The following is a 24,541-nucleotide window of genomic DNA, read 5'->3' on the forward strand; positions in this document are numbered from 1 at the left end:
AGCCAAAACATGGAAAGAGCCTAAGTGTCCATCAATGGACGAATGGATCAAGAAGATGTGGTTTATCTATATGATGGAATACTACATGGCAATGAGAAAGAATGAATGAAATCTGGCCATGTGTAGCAACATGGATGGGCCTTGAGGGTGTTAAGCTGAGCGAAATAAGTCAGGCAGAGAAGGACAAATACCATATGTTTGCATGTATAGGAGGATTAGGAGGAACTTAACGGAGGACCATGGGGGAGAAAAAGGCGGGAAATAGTGGGGGAGAGGGAGAGAGGCAAACTGTGAGAGACTCTTGAATGCTGAGAACAAACTGAGGACTGATGGGTGTGGGGGGGTGAGGGGGGTGAGGGGGGTGATGGGCATGGAGGAGGGCACATTCTTGTTGAGTGCACATGGGACATTTCCAAAATAGACCACATACTGGGTCACATATCAGGCTTCAATAAGCACAAAAAGATTGAGATTGTACCATGCATATTTTCCAACCACAACACTATGAAACTTAACTCAGCCACAAGAAAAAAAATTGGAAAGACCACAAGTACATGGAGGTTAAGAACACCCTACTAAATAATGAATGGGTTAACCAGGAAATTAAAGAAGAAATAAAACAACACACAGAAACAAATGAAAATGAAAACATGACAGTCCAAAACGTCTGGGATGCAGCAAAAGCGGTCATCAGAGGGAAGTAATAGAGCAATACAGGCCTATCTCAAGAAGAAAGAAAAATCTCAAATATACAATTTTACTTTATACTAAAAGGAGCTAGAAAAAGAACAAATAAAACCTAAAGTCAGCAAAAGAAGGGAAGTAATAAAGATTAGAGAAAAATAAATGATATACAAACAAAAAATAAAACAGATCAATGAAACTAGGAGCTGGTTCTTTGAAAGAATTAACAAAATTGATAAACCCCTAGCCAGACTTATCAGAAAGAGAAAGGACCCAAATAAATAAAACTACAAATGAGAGAAGGGAGATCAAAACCAACACCCCAGAAATACAAACATCTGTAAGAAAGTATTATGAAAACTTACATGCCAACAAATGGGGCAATCTGGAAGAAATGGATAAATTTCCTAGAAACATAAGCTACCAAAACTGAAGAAGGAAGAAATCTAAAACCTGAACAGACAGAACCAGCATAGAAATTGAATCAGTAATAAAAACACTCCCAACAAAAGTCCAGGGCCTGATGGGCTTTTCAGGCAAATTCGACCAAACATTTAAAGAAGAGTTAATACCTATTCTTTTGAAACTGTTCCAAAAAATAGAAATGGAAGGGAAACTTCCAAACTCATTCACAAGGCCATCATTACCTTGATTCTGAAACCACAGACAGAGCTAAAAAAGAGAATTACAGACCAAAATCCCTGATAAACATGCATGCAAAAATTCTCAACAACATACTGGAAAGTCAAATCCAACAGTACATTAAAAGAATCAGTCACTATGATGAAGTGGGATTTATTCCTGGGCTGCAAGGTTGGTTCAATATTCACAAATCAATCAATGTAATACTTCATAATGATCCTGTCAATAGATGCAGAAGAAAGCATCTGACGAAGTACCACATCCATTCTTGATAAAACCCCTCAACAAAGTAGGGATAGAGGGAACATATGTCAACATCATAAAGGCCATATATGAAAGGCCGACAGCTAATATAATCCTCCATGGGGAAAAACAGAACTTTTCCTCTATTGTCAAGAACAAGACAGAGATACACACTCTTGCCATTATTATTTAACATAGTACTAGAAGTCCCAGCCACAGCAATCAATGACAAAAAGAAATAAAAGGCATCTAAAAAGGCAAGGAAGAAGTCAAACTTTCACTATTCGCAGACATGATATTCTATGTAGAAAACCCAAAAGACTCCACTAAAAAATTGCTACAACTGATAAATGAAATCAGTAAAGTCAAAGGATACAAAATTAATTTACGGAAACCTGATGCATTTCTATACACCAATAATGAGGCAACAAAAAGAAAAATCAAGGAATCTATGCCATTTACAACTGCACCAAAAACCATACAATACCTACGAATAAACCTAAGTAAATAAGATATCTGTACTCTGAAAACTATAGAACACTGATGAAAGAAACTGAAGAAGACACAGAGAAATGGAAAAGCATTCCATGCTCATAGATTGGAAGAACAAATATTGTTAAAATGTCAATACTACCCAAAGCAATCTACATATTTTATGCAATCCCTATCAAAGCATTTTCAGTCCTAAAATTTATATGGAAGCACAAAAGACCCCAAATAGCCAAAGCAATCTTGAAAAAGAAAAACAAAGCTGGAGGCATCACAATTCTGGACTTGAAGCTTTATTACAAATCTGTAATAAGCAAGACAATATGGTACTGGCAGAAAAACGGACACATAGATCAACGGAACAGAACAGAAAACCGAGAAATGGACCCATAACCATAGAGTCAACTAATCTTTGACAAAGTAAGAAGGAATATCCAATGGAAAACAGTCTTTTCAATAAATGGTGCTCAGAAAACTGAACAGCAACGTGAAGAAAGAAACCGAACCACTTTCTAACACCATACACAAAAATAAACTCAAAATGGATGAAAAGACCCAACTTCTTACTTGACACATCTCTGAAGCCAAAGGAAACAAAAGCAAAAATGAACTACTGGGACTTTATCAAGATAAAAGGCTTCTGCACAGCAAAGGAAACAATCAACAAAACTAAAAGGTAACTGGTGGAATGGGACAAGATATTTGCAAACGGCACAACTGATAAAGGATTAGTATCCAAAATCTATAAAGAACTTTTCAAACAGCCAAAAAACAGATAATCCAGTGAAGAAATAGGAAGAAGACATGAATAGGCATTTTTCCACAGACGACATCTAGATGGATAACAGACACAAAAAAGATGCTCACCATCACTCATCATCAGTCAAATACAAATCAAAACCATGATGAGATGCCACCCCAAGCCTGTCATAATGGCTAAAATTAACAACAAAAGAAATAAAAAGATGTTGGTGAGGATGTACACTGCTGACGGGAATGCAAACAGGTGCAGCCACTCTGGAAAACAATATGGAGGTTCTTGAAAAAGTTAAAAATAGAACTACCCTATGACCCAGCAACTGCAATGTTATTTGCCCAAAGAATATAAAAATACAGACTCAAAGGGATATATTCACCCCAAGGTGTTTGTAGCAGCATTGCCAACAACAGCCAAACCATGGAAAGAGCCCAAGTATCCACTGACTGATGAATGGATAAAGAAGATATGGTATAAACACGCACGCACGCATGGAATACTACTCAGCCATCAAAAAGAATGAAATCTTGCCATTTGCAATGACATGGATGAAGCTAGAGTGTATTATGCTAAGCAAAATAAGTTAGAGACAGAGAAATACTATATGATTTCACTAATGTGTGGGATTTAAGAAATAAAATGAATGCACATATGGGAAGGGGAGAAAAAGGAGGGAAACAAACCATAAGAGACTCTTAACCATAAGAGACTCTTAAGGACCGAGAACAAACTGAGGGAGGTAAATAAGTGATGGGTATTAAGGAGGGCACCTGTCATGATGAGCACTGGATATTATATGTAAGTGAGTCACTAAATTCTACTCCTGAAACTAAGATTACACTATATGTTAACTAACTAGAATTTAAATAAAAACTTGAAACAACAACAAAATCAAGAAAAGAAGAAAAGAAAACCCTTGTGCACTATTGGTGGGATTGTAAATTGGTACAGCCACTATGGAAAACAGTACAGAAGTTCTTCCAAAAAATTATTAATAAAACTACCGTATGAGCCAGCCATTCCATTTCTAGGAATACGTCCAAAGGAAATGAAAACACTATGCTGAAGAGATATCTGTCCCCACATGTTCATTGCAGCAACATTATTTCCAATAGCTAAGATAAAGAAATAACTTAAGTGCTATCAACAGATGAATGTATAAAGTGTGATATACATAGATATACACACACTGAAATATTATTCAGTCATAAATAAGAAGGAAATCCTACCATTTGCAATAACATGAATGGACCTTGAGAACATTATGCTAAATGAATTAAGTCAAAGAAAAACAAATACTTGTATGTTCTCATTTATATGTGGAATCTAAAACTTAAAAAACTCAGGACACCTGGGCAGCTCGGTCAATTAAGCATCCGACTTTGGCTCAGGTCATGATCTCACAGTTCATGGGTTCAAGCCCCAGGTCGGGCTCTGTACTGACTTTTCAGAGCCTGGAGCCTGCTTCAGATTCTGTGTCTCCATCTCTCTGCCTCCCCCTACCCCCCCAATCTCTCCATCCTGCTTGTGCTGTCTCTGTCTCTCTCAAAAATAAGTAAACATTTACAAAAATTTTTAAATAAAAAAAAACTCATAGAAAAACAGATCAGATTTGTGGTTACCAGGGGCAAGGGGTTTGGGGAATTAGATGAAAATGGTTAAAAGTACAAACTTCAAGTTATAAAATAAATAAGTACTAGGGATGTAAGTTACCACACAATGACTATAGTTAACACTGCTATATGGTATACTTGATAGTTAAGAGAGTAAATCCTAAGAATTCTCATGAAAAGGGAAAGAACATTTTTTTCTTTGCATCTATACGAAATGATGGATGTTAAATGTATTATGGTAATCTTTTCACAATATATGTAGGTCAAATCATGCTGTGTACTTAAAATTTATACAGGGCTGCATGTCAAGTATATCTCAATAAAACTAGGAAATGTGGAAAGAAAAGAACATTAAGAGTAAAGACAATGAAGAAGTCCTCTTCTACTAAAAAGGCAGGATAAAGGTAAGTATCTGTTACTAATATAGGTGAAGAGAAAATCATTTAGTCATTCTTCTGACAACATTCATTAAAACCAGAAACTTTTCAGGGCTGCCTGGGTGGCTTAGTTGGTTAAGCGTCTGACTTCAGCTCAGGTCATGATCTCACGATTTTTGAGTTTGAGCTCCATGTCGGCTCTGTGCTAACAGCCTTAGAGGCTGGAGCCTGCTTTGAATTATGTGTTTCCCGCTCTCTCTCTGCCCCTCCCCCTCTTGCACTCCGTCTTTCTCTGTCAAAATAATCATTTTAAAAAAAGAATAAAAAAATAAAAAAATACATTAAAATTTTTTTTCAAAGCACTATGCTCAGAAACAGGAAAACAAAAATAAGATCTAATCCTTGCCTCTGAAGAGCCTGAAATATAATACAAGCACAGAGTGACAGAAGTATTTTAATATAAATACAAACTGCTATGAGAGTGCTTATATACAGTAAGCTCACTTTTGGAAGTTGAAAGATGTGTCAGGTTTGCCATAGTGAAGAAAGGAAGAAAGGAATTAAGTACAAGAAACAAAACGAACAAATGTACAGGCTCTTGAAATTGAAAGTGCAAGTTACCTAGGCTGCTGCTGAGTGATTAAGACAACAGGTTTTGGAATCATGTAAAATAGACCTAGATTTGAATTCTAAGCCATTTTACTTTTTTATTATGTGATCCTGAATAAATAACCTCTGTAAAAATGAGGATAATATGTATTGCTCATAGCATTGTTTTAAAGATAAAGTAGGATAGTCAGCACAGTGCCTGTCCTATAGAGAGCAAAAATAAATAAATGGTATCTGTCATTTTAAAATAAGCCCACTTATTTCGTCAGAGTGCCTGGGTGGCTCAGTCAGTTGAGCATCCCCCTTTGGCTCAGGTCACGATCTCGCACTTCATGGGTTTGAGCCCCATGTCTGGCTCTGTGCTGACAGCTCAGAGCCTGGAGCCTGCTTCAGATTCTGTGTGTCCCTCTCTCTCTGCCCCTCCTCCACTCACTCATGAGTTCTCTCACTCTCTCTCAAAAATAAACAATACAAAACTTTTTTAAATAAGTCAATTCATTTTGTAAATTGCAAACATTATACAAATATAAGGCATTATTTTTTCCTGAAACCTGATGAATAGTTAATAAACAAATCTAAATACATAAGCATTTTGTAATATATGAGATAATATTTTCCAAGTATTTCTATCTAAAAGCATTCCTAAAGTATGCCTATATTTATATGTCTAATATTTCAATAAAGGGATATACTAAATACTTCTGAAAAAGAAGCTAATGGGCAAAACTATATTTTTTAATCCTAGTTATCCAAATATACATTTTCCAGTATGACATGTTTATAAGAACAATGTTGCAATTATACTTCAGAAAAAAATTAAGAAAAACAAAGTTGCACCTAAATTTTACAATTGGTTACTGTATCTATAATGCCATAAAACCAACCTTTTCTTCTCTTTCTATTTCAAGTTGTTTCTTAACAGACAAAAGTTCATTTTTGAAATTAGATAGTTCAGCCTCCTAAAGAAAAAAAACATGAAATTTATAAGTACATCCATGTATTTCTCAAAATAATGAAAATGCTAACAAATGCTTCCGATATATTCAGTTTTTCAGAGAAATAAATTCACTAATAAAATATATATACTTTAAAAGTCTACTGATATGAAGCCTGCTAGCTGAACATGACAAAAGATTTCATTTAGACAAATTTTTTTATAGTTCTCTCTGAAGAAATATTTAACACTATGTATATTCTCCTCCTCAATCTCTCCTAATCTATTCCATTCATCCTCTCCCAATCTCTAGCAGAGCTCCAAATTTATTTGTAACTGGAGTTTATATTTATTCATTTGAAAAAAATAATTCATTCCACCATTTAATAATATAAACTGGAAAACCACTTAACTATAAGTTAAGATAATATAAAATATAAAATAATATAAATATTAATATTTATTAACATTACTATTATTAATAAATAATATTATATAAAAGTATAAGATATTTTTTAAAATCTAAGATTTTTTTTATTATATGGCTCTAAAACCATGGTTTTATTTAATATTATTCTTTACCATCAGCCATGCAGATGTAAAAATTGGCTTTACTGCTATTTGTTCTATATCTCACCAAAGATGCCTTCATTGATGACTGTTCTTGTTCTTTGCTTTTATAAAGTCCTAATTCTGAGTCTCTTTCTTCAACTATTTTATCATATTGGTGCTATATTAAATAGAGAAAATATTTTGGGTATATTAGAACAAAAAAGGTTATGTTTTAATAATACTGGCATCCTTATGCATTTAATATTTGGCAGAAAATGTCTAGGAATTCCGTGATATATATTTGAGCTTTCTTCTTTAAAGTCATTTTTACTCATATAACATAATCAATGTAACATAAAAAATGGTCTTGAAAATAATCTAACACAAGAGCAACAAAAAAATTCTTTTTAATTTCATAAATTCAATTTCATAATTTAAAGAAAACAGGGTAGAAACGCCAGGACCCTTAGAAAAGTAACTGATTCCAGATCTGGGAATACAAGATGAGTCTTGAACACTTGTCATAATAGAAAGCAAAAAAACTGTCAGAGATTATTAAGGTCAAAAGGACTGGCCAACCAGTTTGAAGGGCCTCCTGCTGGCCAAAAGATAAATACTTTAAGCATCAAGGATTATACTGGATTGAGATACATAAAATACATTTAAATCTGTGAGTTCACAATATTTTAAGTAAACTCCTTGCCCAGAGTAGAACCCAATGTGAGACCTGAACTCACAACCCCGAGCTGAGATCAAGAATCAGATGCTTGGCCATTTGTAGCAATGTGGATGGAACTTGAGGGTGTTATGCTGAGCGAAACAAGTCAGGTAGAGAAGGACAGATACCGTATGTTTACACGTATAGGTGGATTAGGAGGAACTTAACAGAGGACCATCGGGGAGGAGAAGGGGAAAAATAGCTGGGGAGAGGGAGAAAGGCAAACCATGAGAGACTCTTGAATGCTGAGAACAAACTGAGAGCTGATGGGGGTGGGGAGAGGGGAAGAGGGTTGATGGGCATGGAGGAAGGCACTTGTGGGGATGAGCACTGGGTGTTATATGGAAACCAACTTGACAATAAACTATTTAAAAAAAAAAAGAATTAGATGCTTAACTGACTGAACCACCCAGGGACCCCGAGTTCCCAATATTTTTTACAAATTTTGTTAATATTTATTCAAATATTTTTAATCCTTGTTGGTTGCCTCATAGCAATGTTATTATTCCACCAACAATTTTTAACAATGAATAGATAGATACAGCCTACCTCCTCTCCAAATCTTGAAAGGAATAAAGCTAAATTTCCTAAGAGTGACTACTTTTAGAAAAATATTACTTTTAGAACAAAAAAAAAGCATACTCACAAACACAACAAACATTAAGTCTTTTATCTGTTTTTACCACTGATAAAAATTTGTTTAGCCTAATATGTGCTATCCACATGGATGATATAGATATTTACCAGGTATATATCCTAGGGATGTACTTAAATAAACATAAGGTGGCTAGAAGAGACCACAAGGAAAATTCAGAAGAAAAATTATTTCCATATATCATCGATGACAAAGAGATTTTACCAAGGAAGTGACACCCAAACTCAGCTTTGTGTGGTTAAGACCCAAACTATGAGAAATGAGAGATCAAGAATATTCTAGCCATTCGTGCATAATTCTGACATTTTCTGACATATCAGAATGTTATCTTGATTTCATCATTTTTATACATAGCTCTAATTAATAGTTTTCACTACACAAAAGGAATTACCTTATGTTTTTCCATAAGTGCTACCATTTCAGCTATTTTATGTTGGCATCGTTTATCAATTTCTTTCTGTAATTTTACTGCTTCATCAGCTATTACTTTTGCTTTCTCAACCTACAAAATAAAGGGATTCTTAAAATTAATGCACAAAAAACAAATTTAACTTAAATGCAAAGACCAGATATACTACTTTCATAAAATGCAGAAATCAAACAGAAGGATATTAGGAAAGCCAAGCAGAAAATGCATTACTGTTTTGGTTTAATTTAGGGTGTTCTTTCAAGCGAAATGACAATATAACACTGTACTGTTATAACCTCTTAATGTTATCTTAATCTTTTCAAAATATACTACTCAATACTCAAATACTTAGAATAACAAAGATATTAAGCTTCTATAGAAACTAATTTACTGTCTCATATAAATTCATTATATCTTTTAAAAGTCATAATTAAAAATGCTTCTCTCTTAAAATGCTAATAAAAATATATTTTTAAGATAACAAATTTCCAAACATAGTTTTTCCTACCTCCTTCAAAAGACTTTCTTCTGATATCTTTTTGTCTTTAATTTCTTTTTGATAGATGTCAGTCATTTCTTTAAATTTTTGTTTGGCAACTTCTAGTTCTAACCCTAATTTATTGACCTTTGAGTAAAGAAAATAACATGAACATTAGTAAATGCTGTGCATTACTTTAAAATATTCTGTATTCACTTTGTGGTTTTGTGAATCTTAAAAGATTATTCATTGAAATTGTAGTTGGATTATTTTCCTTACATTTTTTATATGGCGAGATGTGCTTTATTTTTCACAAAATCTATCTTCTCCCCTAAAGTATGTATGTAGTAGTCTTGACAAGTAATATTTTAAAAGCAATGAAAATATTTTTATTTTTAATCCATTCCTCAGCAATATTTATTTAGTCTCAGGTTTAGGTTTTATTAAAAGAAGTATTCCATTTGGATAGAACACCCATGTGATTCAAAGAAAAGTCTGATGTTTTTTAAAAAAAAACGGCTTTACTGAGATATAACTGATACACATAAGAAAAACCTACACATATTTAACGCATACAATTTGTTAAGTTTAGACATATGCACAAGAACGTAAAACCAGCACGAATGAGATAATAGACATAGTGCATCACCTCCAAACGTTTCATACTATCCCTTGTTTTTTGCCATAAGAACACTTTAACATGAGATCCTCTTAAATTCATAAGTTCACAGTACAGTTGTTGACTAGAGGTACCATGCTGTAACATCTGCTGCCGGACAGCAGATCTTAGACTTTATCCTACATAATGGAAACTTCATACAAATTGAAGAACTCTCCATTTCCCTGTTCCCCTTGCCCAGTCTAATCTCTGTTTCTGTGAATTTCAATCATACCTCATAAAAGTGGAATCATGCAGCATCTGTCCTTCTGTGACTGGATTTTGTTGTAAAACTGGAAGTGTACTTTATATATTCTGGATACTAGATCATGACCACCTATATGACTGGCTAATATTCTCTCTCATCCTGTGGGTTGTCTTTCACTCTCTTGACATTCCCCTTTGATACATGCAATGAAATTTCTACCAACATCCCAACTATCTTTTTTGTCAGAAATATAGAAGCTGATCCTAAAATTTATATGGAACCATGAGGGACCCTGAAGAGCCAAAACAATCTTGAAAAAGAATGATGTTGGAGGGCACATACTCATTAATTTAATAATCTGTAATAAAACTTATTACAAAGCTACAATAATGAGAACAGTGTGATACTGACATCAGGTAACATACAGATCAAGGCAATAGAATTGGGAGTCCAGAAATAAAGCCGTACAGCTATGGTCAATTTATAAGTTATTTTCAACAAGACTAACACGACAATTCAATGGGGAAAGAATACTCTCTTTAGCAAATGTTGCTGAGACAACTGATATTCACATGGAAAGAAATAAAGTTGGATACTTGACCTCATACCATATTTAAAAAAACCTCAAAATAAAGATCTAAATGTCATAGTTAAAAACACAATATTTTTCCTTGCTCTTCTTTATAGTTCTACTGCATATTTATATATTATTTCAGAGGTTTTTGTTTTTGAACTTTATATAAATGTATGTCTTTTTGTCTTATATTTTTTATTCAGCAATATATTTCAGATATTTATGTGTGTAAATACAGTGCCTTCATTTTCACTGCAAAACACTGTTCCACTGTATGAGTATACTGTAGTACTTGGCGAAGAGAAAGAATGAAATCCTACCATTTCCAACAATGTGGACAGAAATGGAGGGTATTATGTTAAGTGAAGTAAGTCAGTCAGAGAAACACAGATGTTTTCACTCATATGTGGAACTTGAGAAACTTAACAGAAGACCATGGGAAAAAGGAAGGGGAAAAAAAACAGTTTCAAACAGAGAGGGAGGCAAACCCATAAGAGACTCTTAAATACAAAGAACAAACTTAGGACTGATGGTGGCGGCAGGGGGGTGGGGGAGGGCAAAACTGGGTGATAGGCATTGAGGAGGGCACTTGTTGGGATGAGCACTGGGTGTTGTATGTAAGCAATGAATTACAGGAATCTATCCCCAAAACCAAGAGCACACTGTATACACTGTATGTTAGCTAACTTGACAATAACTTCTACTTTAAAAAAAATTGGTGAATTTTATCCAATACTTTTTCTGCAGTCAGAAATGAGTATATAATTTTTCTCTTTTATTACTTGATACAGGAAATTACACTGATAGTTGCAAATTTTAAACTACCTTCTCAAGATAAACTTCCACTTTGTTCAATGCATGATAGTTTTCACACATTGCTAGATTAAATTTACTATTATATTAAGGATTTTATACCTATATATTTTTTTAATGTTTATTTTTGAAGGAGAGAGAGACAGAACACAAGTGGGGAAGGGGCAGAGAGAGGGAGACACAGAATCTGAAGCAGACTCCAGGTTCTGAGCTGTCAACATGGAGCCTGACGCAGGGCTCATACTCATGAGCAGTGAGATCATGACCTGTGTGGAAGTCGGATGCTTAACCAACTGAGCCACCCAGGTGCCCCTATACCTATATTTTTAAGGGATACTGGTTTCTGATTTTCTTTTCTTGTAATGTCTTTGTCAGGATTGGTATCAAAAAAACTAGTTGGGAGTTGTTCTCCTTCTATTTTTAGGAAGAGTTCTTAGAAGGCTGACATTTAATTTTCGTATACAGTTTTACATTAGCTTCAGGTGTACAACATACTCATTCAACATCTCTATACATTAGGCTACACGCACCACAACTGGAGCTACCATTTGTCATCACACAACACTATTACAATACCACTGACTATGCTCCTATGCTGTACCTTTTACTCTCATGACTTACTCATTCCTAAGCAGAAGGCGGTATCTCCTACTCCTCAACACCCATTTTGCCCATCCTCCAAAGACTGGTATCATTTCTTCCTGAAGCATTTGTTAGAATTCACCAGTGAGACTTTCCAGATCTTTATATTTCTCTAGGAAATTTTTCATGACAAGTTCAATATCCCTGATATGTGGCTCTTCAGATTTTCTATTTCATCTTGTGTCAGTTTTAGTATATTAGGTTTGCCAAACTTTCCCATTTCATCTAAGTTTCAGATTTATTAGCATATAATTGTCTATGACATTCCCTTATTATCTTTTCAATATTTATAATACCTATATTAATAATGTCATATTTCATCCCTACCCTTAGTGAGTTTTATTCTTTTTGTGATCAATCCTCCTAAGGGATTATCAATTGTAGTAATATTTTTAAAGAATCAACTTTTGACTTCATTTTCTCTTTTTCTCTTTGTCGCTCCTCTACTTCTTTGATCTCTCTTCTTTTTGCTCACCTTTTTTCAGTTTCTGAATAAAAACCTGAGACATTACTTCTTTTCTAAAACAAAGTTTATAAATTTCCTTCCAAAACCTGATATATGCATGCCACAAATTTTGACATGCTGTATTTCTATCATTATTCAGTTCAAAATCATTCCTAACTTTTCTTGTGATTTCTTCTTTGGCCTATGACTTATTAGTGTGATATTTAGTTTCTAAATATATAGCCTTTTCTAGGTTTCTTATGGTTACTTTTTTTTTTCTCTTTTTTTTTATGGTTACTTATTTCTAACTTAATTCTGTTGTAGTTAGAGAATATACTTGGTAAAACTTCTATCTTTTTAAGTATAATCACTGTGAAATGCCCCCTGGATCTCTGATAATACTTTTATTTTAATCTATTTTGTGTGGTATTAAGACAGTCACTCCAGTTTTCCTATTCTTACTGTTTGTATGGTATACAACGTAAATTTTTCATCTTTATTTTCAACTTCCTTGTATCTTTATATTAAATAAAGTATGTCTCTTATAGGCAGCATATAGTTTGGTCTCAATTTTTTATCCAGACTAACAATCTCTTTCTTTTTATTAAAGTATTTAGTGTAATGATATTTAAGGTACTTATCGTTGCATTTGACTCAGATATATCATTTTGCTCTTTACCTTCCATTCCTATCATCTTTTTTTTGTTCTATTCCTCTTCTGGATTTATCAAAATTTTTTAGTATTCCACTTTTTGGCTTTTGGTTGGGAGGAGTTGAAGGTGCCACTCTCTTCGGTGGTCCCAAATCCAGTTTCATCCAACACCAACTGCTTTCACCATGCCGTCTAAGTTTGATCCCAAAGAGATCAAAGTTGTATACCTGAGGTGCAACGGTATGGAAGTTGGTGCCACATCTGTCCTAGACCCGAAAATCAGGCCCCTGGATCTGTCTCCAAAAAAGATTTCTGATGACATCACCAAGCAACTGGTGATTGGAAGGGTCTGAGGATTATAGTGAAACTGACCATTCAGAACAGACAGGCTCAGACTGAAGTAGAACCTTCTGCCTCTGTGCTGATTATCAGAGCAGTCAAGAAACCGCCAAGAGACAAAAAGCAGCAGAAAAACATTAAGCACAGTGGAAATTTCACTTTTGATAAGATTGTCAACATTGCCTGACAGATGCGGCACCAATCTTTAGCCAGAGAACTCTCTGGGACCATTAAAGAGATCCTGGGGACCGCCCAGTCTGTGGGCTGCAATGTTGATGGCCACCACCCTCATGACATCAGAGATGACATCGATAGTGTGCAGTGGAAAGTCCAGCTAAGCTACTGAGTAACTGTAAATAAAAATATTTCAATAAAGGATCATTTGACAATCAATGGGGAAAAAATGTTTTCTTTAGTATTCCATTTCAGTTCTTCTATCGGCTTTTCACTGTTTCTTTGCATTATTTTATAGTGACTGCTCTTGGGAGAATATGTATCACTCACATCATAGTCTACTTAAGATTTTTTAAAAATTTTTTAGGTCTTTATTTATTTCTGAGAGTCAGAGACAGACAGCAAGAGCAGGGTAGGGTCGGAGAGAGAGGGAGACACAGAATCCAAAACAGGTTCCAGGCTCTGAGCCAGCTGTCAGCACAGAGCCCGACACGGGGCTTGAACCCACGAACCGTGACATCATGACTTGAGCCAAAGTTGGACACTTAATCGACTGAGCCACCCAGGTGCTCCTGCTTAAGATTTAATAGTGTACTACTTCATGATAATGTAAAATCTTACAACAAAATAGCTGTACTTACCTTCCTGCCCTTTGTGCCATGGTTATCCTATATCTTACGCACTCTGCGTAGCATTGTTTTTAGAGAGGCCATATACACATTTTAAAAATTAAAAAAAAGAAATATAGCCTTTCATATTCATTTACATATTTACTGTTTCTAGTGCTTTTCATTCCTTCCATTGATTCAAGTTTTCATCTGATGTCATTTTCCTTCAGACAGAAAAAAATTCCTTCAGCGGGTCTAGAACATTTAGTAGCTCTCAATGTCCTTATTTTTGCTGCATACAGAATTCTGGCTTGACAGTTTATTTCTGGCACCATTTTACAGATGTCATTCCTTTGTCATCTGCCCTTCACTGTCCTAATGCAAGGTCAGCCCTCATTTGTGTCATTGTTTCCCATATGCAATATGATGTTCTTCTCTGGCTGCTTTTAAGTGCTATTTTGCGGTTTAGCACTTTGACTAAGATACACCTGCCTAGGTATCATTTTCTGTTTATCTTCCTTTGGATTTGATAAAAGCCACAGATCTGCAAGTTTCTATTTTTTTTATTAAATGTGGGAAATTTTTCAGAAATCCTTCAAATAACTTTCTTTTGACCTATTCTCCCTCTCCCCTCTTCTTAGGGTCTCCAATTACACATTTAAAACCACTTGATACTGTTCCACAGGCCACTGAGGTACCATTCCTTTCTTTTTTTTTTAATCTTTCTTCTGTTCTCTGATTATTTCTATTGATTCAGCTTCAAGTTCACTGACACTCTCTTCATCCATTTTCAATACACTTCTAGGACGTTTGAAGTTTAAGATATTTTACTTTTCAGTTCTAGAATCTCCATCTGATTTTTTTTTTAAAGTTTCCACTTATTCATGGAGATTCCCTATTTATTTCATTATAAACATACTCTCCATGTTCAAACACATTTAAGATAGCTACATAAATGACCTTATCTGCTAATTCTAACATCTGGGTATCTTAGAGTGATTTCCTATTGACTCATGTTTATATTACTGATGGTTATCTGAGATATCTTCCGTTTAGGGCTATTACAAGTAACGCTGCTATGAACATTTTGTACATTTGTCTTTATTCTACCTACAGAAGCCTGATTTACAGGATATATGCATCAGTTACTTTTCTACATAATCCCAGCGGCTTGAGACTTTTCATTTTTAACACTATGTTTATATATTTTTAATCTCAAATAGTATTACAGGAAGGTGCAATATTTTTGTTTTCCTAGTAAAGGGACATGTTTCAAACACTGAGAACCATTGTTTTCCATTCAAGACTCAAAAACTATTTGAATACTTACTGTCAGTTGTTGTTCAAAGACTTGGGAAGATGCTCTGATTAGAGCTCTGATATCCTGAGCTGACATTCCCTAAATTTAATTTGTTTCTACAAAAATCAATGGTTCTCAAACTTCTTGTGCAGTCAGATAATCATATGTAAAGCATCTATAAAATGTAGATTCCAAGACTCCACTCCAAACCATCTCAATCTCAATTTTGGAGGTATGGGTAAGGAATATGAATACACACATATACCATGCATGTTCATATGTTTTAAGATGCTTATATTATTTTAATATGCCAAATCACAAATACTCTATGACAACTAAAATGATTGATTCTTACAATCTCAAAGATAATTTCTGAAAATAACTGCTATAACATGAAGTTTAAAATTCCTAACTTCTCATTTACTTACGACTATTTTAAAAACAAAGATTCCAAATACCTTTATCTCATAAATATTCAGTTGCTTGCTTTCTGCTGTACCCTTTTTTTTTAAGGCCTTATTCTGTAAAAAATTAAAAATACAGTGTTATGCTTAGTACCAGTGTGATTCAATTTTGCACTGCCACTGACTTAGACTGAAACTACTAAAGGAAAGAAAAGCATTATTCTCTAAAAGTGTAGTGAAAAAAATAGTTTTCCTTTAATAGTTTGATTTTGAGAATCAGTACGTACCTCTTGCTGGAGTTCTTCAACACACTTGCTTTTATTTTCAACTTGTTTCCTTAAATTGTTATACTACAAATTACAAGAAATTGTAATTATTTTATTCAATTCAATATTCCAGTCACAATAAGTAATTTTAAACAAAAATATTGCATAAGGTAACAAAGAGATCACTTCAAAAATCATGTGGTTAAATAATTCCATTAAGGTCAAAAATTATGTGATCAAGTATAAATTTTAATAAGGAAAACATGCCTCTTGGTCAAGTCTATACAGAAGGCTGAATTATATTATTTATTGGATTTTGAAAAACTACAGCCAGAGATAAGATTAACTGTAATTTGCCTTCTTCCTTACTCATTATTCCCAATTTCTCATTTCTGAGGCTCTTTTACTTGTTATATTTGGGGAAGGGGAATAATGTGATGCTCTATCTTCTCCTAACTACATTCTAATTCCTATTATCTAAACCACTTTTTTCTATCTCTTGCTAAGAGGCTATTTCACCTAAGTACACATGCATGATTGAATCAAGTGGCATTAGGCTAAGAAATATTTGGAGTACCATAAAATCAGCACAGATTTCTAAGCAGTCCTAAGACATTACAGCTTTGTAAATTGTCCCAATTTCTATCCAAATAGAAACTCCAATGGAAAAAAAAAATACTAATCTCTCTCAGCACAAAATATTCTGTTAAATATTTTTACTGCAAAACTCACATGCAGTCATAGTCAGCTATTATTCTAAACCTGACTAATACATGGCACTGTTGTTTAAAGTGACTTTTTTATCTCATTTTTAATATTCCCCACCCCCAGTCTACTTCAGAAAGAAGAGCTAAAGAAAAGTGAGAAACACTTTACTGATTTTCACAGCAATTTTACTGGTATAAACATATTAGCAGGTACAACTATTTGTGTATATAATTTTTCCTTATTTCCAGTTTTGACAGAAAAGCCAGCTAGACACTCTGAACAAGCTTCCTGATAAAGATAATTGAAAAGTAAATGGCTACAAAATAAGTAATCTGCTTATTTGAAATTAGAACTTAAAATAATAATAGGTTTGGGGATAGCACCAAAGCCAGCTAAGGATGGATGCTGAAACTACCTAAGGTAAGGGAGATAGGAGATTAAACTTAGAGCTCACTAAAGGTAAAGAATTCAATAACACAACCCTGCATAAAGCCAGAAACTGAAAAGACTACCTACTCTATGAAAACATAAACAAGAAATAAATTTGCCACAGAGAAGGATACTGTAATAAAACTTGTTTGTCTTGATGCTAACACTTAAGTGAAATTTGTAGACATGAGGTGGCCTTATATGAGTTTACAGGCTGAATTCATGCTACGTTTATTATTTGGAAAAACTTAAAATGAAGAATTTAATTTAAAATGGTTCCTGGTGAATAGTGCTTCCAAGAAAATTTTTTTGGGAAGATACCAACTTCAGTACAAGCCTCAATGAAATCCCACAGATGAAATTCTGAAGAATCATTTAAAAAACACAAAAGAATGGAGTCAAAGAGTAGGAAACACATCAACAGAAAGAACAAAAAGCTTATCAGACCTGAAAAGACTTCAATTATTGGTATTCCTAAGAAACCATCTTTACTTTTATTTTTTTAATGTTTTTTTAAATTTATTTCTGGGAGAGAGAGAGCATGAGCAGGGGAGGGTCAGAGAGAGAGGGAGTTACACAATCTGAAGCAGGCTCCAGGCTCTGAGCTAGCTGTCAGCACAGACCCTGATGTGGGGCTCGAACCCACGAACTGTGAGATCATGACCTGAGCCAAAGTCGGATGCTTATCAAATGAGCCATCCAGGTGCCCCAGAAACTTTATTACTGGCATTACTATCATCCAAAAATAAGTATATATCTTACTAAAATGATAGTGACATCAAAACTATCAACTCTGAAGTCATTTTGACTGCCCCATCTCACTCTCCCTTCTTTCTGAATAAGCTAATGAAAATTAAAATAACAAACTTTTATTCCTTTTAAATTTAAAGAATCTCCAAACTTTTAGGGCTAATGAAGATAAATATATTTGGTAGAATGTCCAAAAATTCTTGAAAAAAATCTAAACAATCAGTTTTTTAAATCACAGTTCACTTTAAAAAATTCACGTGCAAAGAAACAAAGAATTTTATTCACCAGAACACTAGGTAGAATAAAATAGTGCTGATTATCAGAAGTCAGAACTTCAAAGAGTGAACTATACTTTTTCAGAGGACTACTCACTATAAAGTCAGGTTTAGGACAAGAGCGTGGTGGTGAGGGATAGAGAAAGAGTGAATTGGGATAGACAGCCAGGCAGTAAAAACACTTTACAACTTCACATAAAAAAATGAGAAAACTTTCTGTAGCTCCCTTGATTATAAGAATGACAGCAAAGTCTAATAATAATGTTTAAAAGCATCTTGCCACTCTAAAGATATCTCAACAGATGCAGCAGAGTGTGTGAACTTTGGGGAAAGGGGAGAGACCACTAAAGAGGAGTCTTAGGAAACTTTGATCGTCAAAGCACTGTACAAAACTCCTGAACTGAGGGCCTCTTCAAAGAAACCTGCAGTAAAAATCCAAAATTATTCCTTACAGCCTTCAATGGAGAATTGAGATCTCTTTATACAAGACAGTAGAAAGACTGGTCCTAAAAAATCTAGTCATACATATATTGTTACAGAGTCTCTTTTCTCAAAAACAGTTGTTGCCATTTGATAATACCTTGTTTTCTAATATCTTCATTTGTTTATCTTTTTTTAAAACTTCACATTCAATGCTGCGAGCCTAAAAAACATTATATGACATCAGATTAAAATGTTAACAAAATTTTCTTCTATGTGAATCTTTTAGAAATGGAATTATAAAACTTAGTCTTTTATTTCTACAAAAATATCCTTTCTCCCAGTTTATTTCAGTATTCTTTTTTAAAAAAGAAACTGTCTTTAATGTTCATCATTCTTATCTTTGCCCAATAATCACTTCATAATATTTTATTAACTTCCCAGTTTACCCTGAAATTAAAAAAAAAATGTTTATTTACTTAGAGGGAGAGAGAGTGCATGTGCATGCCTGCACACACGCAAGCAGGAAAGGGGCAGAGAGGCAGGAAGAAAGAATCCCAAGCAGGCTCTTTTCACTGGCAGCACCTTCATAGGGCTCAATCTCACAAACAGTGAATGAGATCATGACCCGAGCATAAATCAAGAGTTAGACACTTAACCACTGACCCACCCAAGCACTCCCTACCCTAGATTTTTACAAGTTGTCTTGCATACAAATGTTTATAATTTTTTAAGTATGTCTTTCACAAACATTTGTTAATCTGAACCTTGTAATAACCCAATGATAGAGACATGTCGGATATTATTATCTCCATTTCAGAGATGAGAAAATAGGCTCAGATAAAGCATATATGAAATAATATAAATATCTAAACTAAGGTAGCAGATTGGGGGAGGGGGAAGTGTAATGAATATCAGTGCCAGGCAAGTATCTGAGAACTACTTGCAAGCTGGGAAGCTGTTTCAATAAGTATACTGAAATCCAACCATGGAAAAAGCTTAAATATGCTAACAAACTTGTGTTGCATTTTGGGGTTTTTTTCCTTAACTCATCACTAATATCTTGTATATTGATAAAATAAATTTAAATTCTTGGTAGAGGATTTTTATTTTACTTTAAACACCAAATTCATATTTTACCACATCACAAACAAAAGGATTGGAGTCTTGAGCAGCCTCTGATCCAAATTTTAAAGCAGTAAATTACACAGCAAGCCTTTAGGATAAGACGGTTTTTTTCTGGTTGAATTATTAAATATGAAACTGAAAGTAAAAAATATTTTTTGAAGAAAAAAATATGGTATAGTCTAAAGAATGTTAGAAGACCAGCACTACTACTTCTTAGTCATGCCATTCAGAGCCTCAATTTCTTTTTTTTTTTTTTTTTTTTTTTTTTAAGTTTATCTATTTATTGGGAGGGGGGCAAGGGGATAAAGAGAGAAAGAGGGAGACAATCCCAAACAGGCTCTTGTGCTGTCAGCCAGAACCTGATGCAGGGCTCAATCTCACAAACTGTGAGACCATGCATGACCTAGGCCTAAATCAAGAATAAGACGCATAACCAGACTGAGCCATCCAAATGCTCCCAGAGGCTTGATTTCAAAATTCATTAAAAAAAAAAAAAAAGACAAAAGTAACTTCCAGTTAACTAAGATAACATATATGAAGAACATCTAGTTCCTGGTACACTGTAAGCCCTTAAAAATATTAGCTCATCTCATGCTTAGTTGAGATAGTCTTACAACTTTCGAAAAGTAAACATGACATTCCTCAGGTCAAAAGTCTTCAATAACTTCAAATTCCTAAATATAGTTTATGAGACCTTAAATAATCCACCCTCATCTCTCTCAACTTTCATTTTCCTGATCTTCAGTTCTCCACTTCCATCTTTTCCTACGAGTCTCTACACTATTACCATGATCTTAAACTCCACCTTTCAGCCAAGATGAACTTTTCATAGTTGTTTAAATATGACAGACTGTAGGGGTGCCTGGGTGGCTTAGTCGGTTAAGCGTCCGACTTTCGCTTAGGGCATGATCTTGCGGTTCGTGGGTTCGAGCCCCGCGTCGGGCTCTGTGCTGACTGCCAGCTCAGAGCCTGGAGCCTGTTTCAGAGTCTATGACTCCCTCTCTCTCTGACCCTCCCCTGCTCACACTGTCTCTCTCTCTCTCCTAGAAAAAAAAATTTAAAAAAATTAAAAAAAATTTTTTAAATAATAAATAAATATGACAGACTGTCTCATGCTCTGTATACAGTGTATATACGTGTAATATTCTTCTCCCTGATGTATTTGTGTCCACCTCTCTGCCTTCCACTAATTCCTATTAACCTAAGAGGAATTAGGTTTCAAACGGAATGTCACTTCTTCCAGGAAGCTTATTCTTCCTCAACTTTTGATTAGATGCCCATTGTACAGGCTCCAATAGCATCTATACAGAGGACCTATGTTTTGGTCTGGCCACCATTCTTTCCTGAGAAAACTCTGTTAGTGTAAATTTCATGGTAAAACTGCCAAATCCATGTTGCTTAACTGAAGCTAATCTGCCTCCAGGAGTAGGTGGGTACATAGCTCAGGCTTCGCCAAATTACTCTACCCCTTACTGACAATAATTAATTCAGGAATAAGTAAGTAAACTAAACTAGGCCAAAGTCCTTTCCAGATTTTTTTTCCAGATCTTTCAGGAGACTTTTTAAAACCCTTCCAACTGATTTGTGTCTTTCACATCTCTTCATTCCATTCTTAAAAATTAAAAATATCACTTTCCTAATGAAAAACCTTACTTAACTGGGGGCGCCTCGGTGGCTCAGTCAGCTAAACATCTGACTTTGGCTCAGGTCATGATCTCATGGTTCATGAGTTCAAGCCCTGCGTCAGGCTCTATGCTGACAGCTCAGAGCCTGGAGCTTGCTTTAGATCCTGTGTCTCCCCCTCTCTCTTTACCCCTCCCCTGTGCTCTCCCTTTGCCCCTCCCTGTGCTCTCCCTTGCTCTCTCTCTCTAAAATATACAAACATTAAAAAAAAAAAAACCTTAATTGGATCACACATTATCTACTGCAACAAATGAAGTCCAGATGTGACACCCAGAACAGTGCCTGGCACATGCTGGGATCACATACTTAGTACTATTCCACTTTTGTGACATGCCTCCCTGAAAACCTTCTATCTCTATATATTGATATCATATCCACCAAAGCACAATACAAGCTTATCAATTTATCAGTATGTTATTATCCACCAAAGCACAATACAAGTTTATCAATTTATCAGTATGTTATTTACTAAAGCATGAGCCTGTTTAGCCTAAAAATGTAAATCAACATTAAATGTTGAGGATTTATGAAAGAAATTTAGAATTCTGCCACTATTTCTTCTAGATATAAATCCTATAAGCAAAATAACTCAGCTTTGCCTATATTCTTAGGGTCAATAGCCTACAACAGTCCCTATATCACTATTTATACAATAGAATACTTCACTTTATACATTTTTAGACACGTGGTGCTGAGTTTATTATCTGAAATTCTATTCTACAATTTATATTAAACATAACATACATTTTCTTCACTCTTGTCCAATTTACATTTAACTTCATCTCCTTTCTGCTTTAGTTCTTCTCTCACAGATTCCAGTGCATTCCTTAAAGGAAATGGAAGAGTGTTATGGTAATAAAATTTATATTTTTGTTTTATTCATTTTCTGGGATTTCTAAAATGCTTGACTATTACATTTTTTGTTGGTTTAGATTTTCACTTTGTTTGGTAATTATTTATGCATTAATATCAACAGGCACACCACCTCCTCTCCTACATTTAAATTAATTATACATTTAACTTGAAGCTTTCTAGATCCTTTTTCCATTAAAAAAACCTCTAGAGTGGCAAACTTCTGATTTCAGTCAAGATTTCACTTTACTCTTTTCTTAGTCCTAAATTAGTAATCACAGTCAAGACATAGTCATGATTTTATACAAATAAATTAGGGACATAAATACAAGTGATTTTTAAGGAACTACTACATGACTGAGATATTTACATAGACAAATATCTTTACATAAAGAGAGAGAATCTCTGGAAACTCACATAAGGAACAGTGATACCTCTAGGGAGGGAAAGAGGGAAACTAGATAGCAGAAAGACAAAGGAAAGATAGTTTTCTTTCCCTATGTGTCCCCCTTTGTCGCTCTAAATTTGTACCATATGCATGTATTGTCCTTTCAAAATTTTGTATATTAAAAATCTGCCTGTTGTACATGAAAGCAATGGTCTTTTGTCTTAGATCCTTGAAGGTACTTCTTTTTTCTTTTTTTTTTAATTTATTTTAGAGAGAGAGCACATGAACAGGGGAGGGGGCAGGGAGAGGGAGGAAAAGGTAGGGGGTGGGGAGGGGGAGAGAATCCCAAGTAGGCTTCATGCTGAGTGTGGAGCCTGATGCAGGGTTTGATCCCACCACAGTGGAATCACAACCTGAGCCGAAATCAGGAGTCCGATGCTCAACCAACTAGCCACCCGGGCGCTCATCCTTGAAGCTATTTATATATATTTATATATATACATATATATAATATATTTACATATGTTTATATATACACACAAATTTATACACATATGTAAATTTATATACACATAAATATTATTCAATCATGGAATAACTGGCCTTATAAAAACTGAATTCAGGCTATTTAGTCTTTAACTAAGTAACAAACTTTTAATTGGTATATTCTTACTTTTCATTTATATATATTTATAATATTTATTTATATATTTTTTATTTTATTTAGTTTATTTATATATTTATTTATTTACATATATTTATTTATATAAGTATATTTAGTTATTTAAGTCCAAGAGTAGGTAGATGTACAAAAAGATACTATCCAAATAATTTTAATTTTCTTAAATAAAAAGTAGCCTTCTCCTAAAATATGTTGTCTTCATTTTTTTATCTCCAAAATGTACAGTGCTTTAATCACAGAGATTCAATCTAAAAATAACAGCTACGTTTTTTTTTAATTTTTTACAAATAGTTTATTGTCATCTTGGTTTGCATATAACACCCAATGCTCATCCCAACAAGTGCCCTCCTCCATGCACATCTCCCCCCTCCCCCCCTACCCATCAGTCCTCAGTTTGTTCTCAGTAATCAAGAGTCTTTCATGGTTTGCCTCTCTCCCTCTCCCCAACTATTTCCCCCCTTCTTCTCCCCCACGGTCCTCCATTAAGTTCCTCCTAATCCTCCTATACGTGCAATCATATGCTGTCTTTCTCTGCCTGACTTAAAAATAATAGCTACTTCTGAAGGAGAAAATTGAGCAACAACAAAGGCAATCACTAGAAGTATAATAAAAGATGACTTTCCAAACCTAGAAAACAGCAATGGTTTTGTGGCCAGGCACTATATGTAGCACTTTATTCACATTATCTCAAATAATCCTGAATCCGATATATTAACCAAAATGAGAAGCCAAAGCTTAATACTTCAGAATAGAAGTACAAACAAGAACCCCCAACTATTTAGAAATCATCTACATTACTAATGAATTAAAAGGAAACTAAAAATACAGAAACAGGTTATTTAGAAAATAAACACAAAAACACTATATATATCAAAACCTAAGTCATAGATCCATAGCTGTGTTATAAGTAAACTGCTATCTTAAAATTGTTTTTATTATTTGAAAAAGGGAAGAGAAACTAAATATCAATATATCAATTTGAA

The 24,541-nt window shown here is 34.3% G+C and overlaps 1 protein-coding gene and 1 pseudogene across 2 annotated transcripts in view; one reads left to right on the forward strand and one right to left on the reverse strand.

The window, feature by feature from the left end:
• SYCP1 (synaptonemal complex protein 1) overlaps window positions 1-24,541 on the reverse strand; it is a 130,432-nt gene that overhangs the window by 31,846 nt on the left and 74,045 nt on the right. Inside the window, exons 20-27 of one of the 2 annotated variants that reach the window (XM_039249066.1) lie at window positions 22,381-22,462; window positions 18,986-19,048; window positions 16,265-16,327; window positions 16,032-16,094; window positions 9,191-9,307; window positions 8,665-8,775; window positions 6,986-7,078; window positions 6,299-6,373 (exon numbers count right to left, since the gene is read on the reverse strand). In XM_039249066.1, coding sequence (XP_039104997.1) covers window positions 6,299-6,373; window positions 6,986-7,078; window positions 8,665-8,775; window positions 9,191-9,307; window positions 16,032-16,094; window positions 16,265-16,327; window positions 18,986-19,048; window positions 22,381-22,462 — 667 coding nt within the window. The remainder of the gene's footprint in view (window positions 1-6,298; window positions 6,374-6,985; window positions 7,079-8,664; window positions 8,776-9,190; window positions 9,308-16,031; window positions 16,095-16,264; window positions 16,328-18,985; window positions 19,049-22,380; window positions 22,463-24,541) is intronic. The other variant, XM_039249065.1, reaches the window with a different exon arrangement.
• LOC120243067 lies at window positions 13,323-13,837 on the forward strand (annotated as a pseudogene).

Source organism: Hyaena hyaena, unplaced genomic scaffold, assembly GCF_003009895.1.
Source record: "Hyaena hyaena isolate Hyena2069 unplaced genomic scaffold, ASM300989v1 scaffold_330, whole genome shotgun sequence".
In the NCBI taxonomy this organism is placed as follows: Eukaryota; Metazoa; Chordata; class Mammalia; order Carnivora; family Hyaenidae; genus Hyaena; species Hyaena hyaena.